The sequence below is a fragment of the Culex quinquefasciatus genome, chromosome 3, assembly GCF_015732765.1.
Source record: "Culex quinquefasciatus strain JHB chromosome 3, VPISU_Cqui_1.0_pri_paternal, whole genome shotgun sequence".
In the NCBI taxonomy this organism is placed as follows: Eukaryota; Metazoa; Arthropoda; class Insecta; order Diptera; family Culicidae; genus Culex; species Culex quinquefasciatus.
In genome coordinates, this window is record NC_051863.1 from 93082018 (window position 1) to 93088689 (window position 6672).

Below are 6672 nucleotides of genomic sequence, written 5' to 3' on the forward strand. Positions count from 1 at the left end.
TAAGAGTAATGCACTCTCTCTTATTTGGATGTGCAACGAACCTTCTTCAGATAAGGTCTCGGAACAAACTTTACATTATGCATTCCACAGGTTTATGACCTTGTGGAATGTTCCGATCAAACAATTAGATGAAGGTTCCAGAACCTGTATGGTTCAAGAACCTCTGAGTGGTCTTATCGCCACACTTGAATACCAAAACTTGGTATTGCCTTGGTATTTTTAGGTACCGTAAACTGGGGTGACTTTGATAGCCCGGGGTGAAAAAATATGCAAAAATGTGGCTGTTACATTGGATGTATCAAAATTAGTGGCCAAATCAAATTTCTATCAATGTCACCCCGGGCTATCAAAGTCACCCCAGTTTACGGTATTCCCGCGCCCTTAGAAAATCATATTTTGGTATTCCTGTGGTTTTCCACATACATGATTTTGGTATGATTTCATGGTATTTTACCAACTATTACTGGGCAACCAAGTGTACGGAAAGAGCCTTCCCGCATAGCCGAATAATAACAGTTTTACTGTTCTTTTCCAAAGTCATTTATTTTCTTCTCACCGGCCCTAGCAACTGCTTTTCTTTCTCTTATTCTTCCTACACACAACTCTTTCACACCTCTCCTCGTCGTGCCCGGTCTGCTGCCCCGAGCAGGGGTAAATAACACGGTATTACTTGAGCAAATAACAGCGACCAAAATGTGCCCTTGATTGCCCAGTAATAGATGGTAAAATACCATGAAATCATACCAAAGTCTTGTATGTGGAAGGGCACAACAATACCAAACCATGTTATTCCAAGGGTAAAATAATACCTCAAAATAGAACCATTTCAATACCAAGTTGAGGTCTTCTGGATTTTTGAACATTGCTTGAATACCAAAACTTGGTATTGCCATGGTTTTAATTTTAGGTATTCCCGCGCCCTTGGAAAATCAGATTTTGGTATTCCTGTGGTCGTCCAAATACATGATTTTGGTATGATTTCATGGTATTTTACCATCTATTACTGGGCAACCAAGAGCACATTTTGGTCGCTGGTATTTGCACAAGAAATACCTAAATTTGGTATTTTCATACCATTTTTAGTGCAACAGTTGCAGTTAGTGAAAAAACGGAAATGATCCATATGCAACAGCCAAATCTACTCACCTGATGATTCCATGTTGTTCTTAGTGATATTCTTCACCACATTGAATGCATTTGTCATTGATGAACGGCCTGTGCTTGAAGTTCTTGAAGATTCTGAAAAATAACAAGATTGAAAAATAAGTGTTATTAAAATGAAACTGGATTGAAATTCACCAAAATTCTATAATCTGTCGATTAACTCGTTTTTCAAAGTATTTGGTTATCCCAACTTAGAGAAATTTCAACGTTTTCAAAAAAATCTTAGTGGGTATATAAAAAAAATTAAAATCAGCTTTAACATTTTTGGGTTTCAAGTCATTTTAGCGCAAAATTAATTATCTCATCAAAATTTATGAAAAAAAAAATCCCATAGTTTCAGAGGAATTTGATGAAACCTTTCAATACCAAAATAATACCAAAATGTGGCATCCTGACTTAGAAAATTTTCCACAATGTCAAGTCATTTCTTAAGGGGGTATATCAAAAATGTTTGAAATCAAGTTTGAAATTTCCGGTTTTCAATGAAAGCATTCGCTTTGAGACATCATTTTAGCGCAAAATTAATTACTTTGTCAAAATTTTCCCATAGTTTCAGAGGAATTTGATAAAACACTGTAATACCAAAAGAATACCAAAATGTGGTGTTCGACCATTGACAAATTCTGCAATTTTGCAATATCAAAACAATACCTTTAATTGGTATGATAGCACATTTCGCTCTTGCATAATCCTTAAGACAATTTTTAAAGGGTCCAGGAATACCAAAATTTGGTATTGATACCAGAGAAAGGTATTATAACGCATTTCCCTTGTTATTTACCCATGCTCGGGGCGTGGCTCGACGCATCTCCTCCGGGCTGAACAGACGACCGTGGCGACGATTCTCTGGATTCCGCTTGCACGCGTTCTGGTGCCAGCGCTGGATCCGTGCGACGGCTCGTACCATGGTGAAGTACTTCTCGCAGTTGTCGAACAGCGAAAATCTCTCCACCGTTTCCATGGCGCAGACGACGAGTAGTCCCGGAAGTTGATCTTCAGGGATGAGCTGCACACTGGTTGGTCTCTTGTGGTCGATCATGAATGGCGGACCCTTCCACCACTTTCCGCACGTTGGTAGTTCTCCAGGCATGATCCCACGCGAGAGCAGATCTGCCGGATTGTCCTCGGTCCGGCAGTGGAACCAGTCGATCTTGCTGGTCAATCGCAAAATCCGAGCAACTCGGTTGGCGATGAACGGTTCAAGTTTGCTTGGACAGGTGTTGATCCAACTCAAGGCGATCATGGAATCCGTGTAGCAAGTTATGCGGTCGAATTCGATTGGTAGTGATCGTTTTAGTTTGTCGACTAGTTGAGCGAGCTTCACACATCCACAAATTTCTAAGCGCGGAATCAAGGCTCTTTTTTCTTTAAGCGGTGCAACGTGCGACTTGGCGCACAACAAACGAATTGCAGGGTTGTTACGGGAGAGTCGAAAAAAAATCCGCGCCAAATCCGCGCCGACCTAAAATCCGAAACCGCGCGAAATCCACACCATATAAAAAAATATCGCGACCAACATTTAAGAAATTTTATTTTTCAATGAAGAAAAACTAATTCAGAAAGTATTTGATTAAAGAACTTGTTTTATGTTTAAAAGCTCCAAAAGAATGAAAGCAATAAATCCATTTAAAAAAAATCCTCAAGAGACGGTCAAGGCAAGGGTGGTCATGAAAAAAAATCTTCAAAATAGAAAATACAATATTTAAAAACCTAAAAATTTAACTTCAAAAATATAACCTCAAAATAAAACCCAAATCTAAAATAATAATATGATAAAATTTTAAATTTCGAAAGTCTAAATATTCAAAATCTAAGAATTTTGATACAGTTTGTAATCCAAAATCCTCGCTAAAATTTCACTCCGAAAGAAATTTAATTTCCGATAATTAAAATAATGTCTTCTCATAATTTCAATTCTCTTACATAAAATAGGACTTCAAAAATTGTGGAATTCAAGAATTTAAGAATTTAAGAACTAAGAATATAAAAATAAAAACATTTAAGAATTTAAGAATTTAAGAATTTAAGAATTTAAGAATTTAAGAATTTAAGAATTTAAGAATTTAAGAATTTAAGAATTTAAGAATTTAAGAATTTAAGAATTTAAGAATTTAAGAATTTAAGAATTTAAGAATTTAAGAATTTAAGAATTTAAGAATTTAAGAATTTAAGAATTTAAGAATTTAAGAATTTAAGAATTTAAGAATTTAAGAATTTAAGAATTTAAGAATTTAAGAATTTAAGAATTTAAGAATTTAAGAATTTAAGAATTTAAGAATTTAAGAATTTAAGAATTTAAGAATTTAAGAATTTAAGAATTTAAGAATTTAAGAATTTAAGAATTTAAGAATTTATGAATTTAAGAATTTAGGAATTTATAAGCTTAAGAATACTAAAATTATTTTAGATTTGAGATTTTTTTTCTATATTGTTTTGAATTTGATATTTTTTAGTTCTTAAATTTTGACTTTTTAATTTTGATTTTTTTAATTCTTCAAATTTTTGATTACCCAAGTTTTTGGTATTTAGAATTTCAGATTGCTAAAATTTTGAATTTCGAAATTTCAGACTTTTGAAATTACGATTTTAGAAATTTCGAAAAAAAATTAATATGTATTTTGTTTTTTTTTTTTTTTTTTTTGTTAGAATAAAAACTATTTAAACAATTTTTTTCAAATTTTTGAATTTCTGAAGCTTTGAATTTGGAATGTTCTGATCTTTTTATTTTCGCCAAGAATGTTCAAATTTAGAAAAAAAATATTTCTACCAATTAAATTCCATTCCAAAATTCGAAAGTGGAGGCTAGCTTCTGTTACGTCCAATCAAGCTCATATTTGGCGCCCACCAGAACAAGCCCCAATAATAGTTTTTGTTACACATTATAATGTCTATATCTTCGGGAAAAGTTTGTAATATTTGATTTGCAAAATTAAAAATTGAATAAATCCAGTATAAAATTAAAAATAAATAAGGTTAAAAATCATTACTCAAAACTCAAAAGAAATTAAATATTCAGAGCCGGAGATGTTAAGAAATGACAAGAAACATATAAAAAATAATTTCTACTTAATCTTCATTTTTCGACGTTTCGTACTAAGAAAATACAAACAAACATTTTCAGAAGAAAATTCAATTAAGAAAAATTATGAAATTCTTGCACTCAAAGGAAAAAACAAATTATCGTAATTCCTGATAATATTTTTCTTAATAACTTGAAAGTAATTCTATCTCTCTCAATTAATTTATTTATCAAAATTGCCATCCGCGCGAAATCCGCGCCTGAGCAAAATTAGCCAGCAAATCCGCGCCAGATCCGCGCTATCCGCGCGAAACGCGCCATCCGCGCGATCCGCGCCGTCCGTAACAACCCTGGAATTGCGGTTTGACCTTCGTGGTTTACTGATCGTACGTACAAATTTGCCCCATAGCCCTTTTGCGACGCATCGCTGAACCCAATCAACTCGACAAAGACCGTTCTACGAAGGGGAAGCACACAGCGACTGATCCTGATGGTTTTCATCTCCGACAACTCGTCCCTGTACTCGATCCACAGCTTGGCCAGATCTTCCTTGAGTGCTACGTCCCACTTATTCTTTCCTCGCCACAGGTCTTGCATGTAGATTTTGTCCGTCATGACCACTGGAGCTGCTAGTCCACACGGATCGAAGAACTTGGAGATGTCCGAGAGAACTTTGCGCTTAGTTGGAGGTCCTTCCGAAAACGCAATCGAGTGGATGTCGAAACTGAAGACGTCGAGATCGGGTTGCCAGGTTATCCCGAGGGTCTTGGTTTTGCCTTCTTCGGTGAATAGCACTTTCTGCTCCAGTTTGTCCTCTGGTATGCCGGCCAATAATTCGCTGCGGAACACCACTTTTGCAACTCGAATCCCGCCTTTCCGAGCATTCCGGTCAACTGCCGCTGCATTTCGAGGGCTTCTTCGACTGTCTCGGCTCCAAAAAGCACGTCGTCCATGTACACCGAGTTCTTGCCGAAGATCGCTGCGAGGGGGAAATGCTCAGCTTCGTCGGTACAGGTTTGCAGCAGTGCCCGGGTTGCCAAAAAGGGAGCGCAAGCGGTGCCATAGGTGACTGTCGTCAGTTGATAGACGTCGATGTCTTCGTCGGGACTGGTTCGCCACAGGATCTGCTGGAATCGACGATCTTCTTTCCGGACATCGATTTGCCGGAACATTTTTGCGACGTCCGAGGTGACTACGACTTTGTACGTTCGAAAACTGAGCAGATTGTCGATCAGGCGGGGTTGGAGGGTCGGTCCTACCAAGAGTTGGTCGTTCAGGGACTGTCCTGGATTTCGCCGAGGCATCAAAAACAACCCGAGCATGGGTAAGCATGGGTGGTACTGCTTTCGGGTCGGACGACGGCGTGATGCGGCAAAAAGTAGTAGGGCAGTTCTTGTGGTTCAGCGAGAGAGAAAGTGCCAACTCTTTCCATGTGTCCCAGGTCGATGTACTCCTGCATGAACTTCCTGTAGTCGTCGTACAGCTTTTGTTCCTTGTTCAGCTTCGCTTCCAGCATCAAAAAACGACGGTGAGCAACCCGAGCATGGGTAAATAACAAGGGAAATGCGTAATAATCCCTTTCTCTGGTATCAATACCAAATTTTGGTATTCCTGGACCCTTTAACGGTACACATCAACCATAGCTTTTGCACCCAGATTTCTGTTACAGACATTTTAGTATCTTCAAAACTACGGGAACTATCGATATATTTTTTTATTCATCCCCTAAATTACAGTCTTCGTAGTTATTTACAACAAAGTTTGACTATTTTTACAATCACATTCTTGCAGGATTGGGTCCGTAAATTTGACAATTTTGGGATAAGAAGACAACAACTTCCTTGGTTGCTGTGCACCCTTAAAAATTTTCTTAAGGATTATGCAAGAGCAAAATGTGGTATCATACCAATTTAAGGTATTGTTTTGATATTGCAAAATTGCAGCATTTGTCAATGGTCGAACACCACATTTTGGTATTCTTTTGGTATTACAGTATTTTATCAAATTCCTCTGAAACTATGGGAAAATTTTGACTAATTTTGACAAAATAATTAATTTTGCGCTAAAATTATGTATCAAAGCAAATGCCTTCATTGAAAACCGGAAATTATAAACTTGATTTTAAGCATTTTTGATATACCCCCTAAAGAAATTACTTGAAATTCTAAAAAAATTTCTAAGTCAGGATGGCACATTTTGGTATTATTTTGGTATTAAAGTGTTTCATAAAATTCCTCTGAAACTATGGGAAAATTTTGACCAATTTTGACAAAATAATTAATTTTGAGCTAAAATGATGTATCAAAGCAAATGCCTTCATTGAAAACCGGAAATTACAAACTTGATTTTAAACATTTTTGATATACCCCCTACAGAAATGACTTGAAATTGTGGAAAATTTTCTAAGTCATGATGGCACATTTTGGTATTATTTTGGTATTAAAGTGTTTCATCAATTTTCTCTGAAACTATGGAATTTTTTTTATGAA

General features: G+C 36.3%; 1 protein-coding gene across 1 annotated transcript; it reads right to left on the minus strand.

Moving 5' to 3' along the window:
- Positions 1-2469: 2469 nt before the first annotated feature.
- Positions 2470-5699, minus strand: LOC119769081. Its single transcript, XM_038260980.1, has 4 exons — positions 5525-5699; positions 4979-5468; positions 4578-4907; positions 2470-2482 (listed from the first exon to the last, which is right to left on the minus strand). Exons 1-4 carry the CDS (start codon positions 5697-5699, stop codon positions 2470-2472), a joined length of 1008 nt encoding a protein of 335 aa, XP_038116908.1.
- Between the last annotated feature and the right edge of the window lie 973 nt (positions 5700-6672).

Coding starts and splice junctions, on each gene's coding strand:
- LOC119769081 (XM_038260980.1), bottom strand. CDS start 5,699: ATGCTGGAAGCGAAGCTGAACAAGGAACAAAAGCTGTACGACGACTAC. Junction 5,469..5,524: donor CGTCGTCCGACCCGAAAGCA/GTACCACCCATG, acceptor GGCGAAATCCAG/GACAGTCCCTGAACGACCAA. Junction 4,908..4,978: donor AGGACAAACTGGAGCAGAAA/GTGCTATTCACC, acceptor CGACGTCTTCAG/TTTCGACATCCACTCGATTG.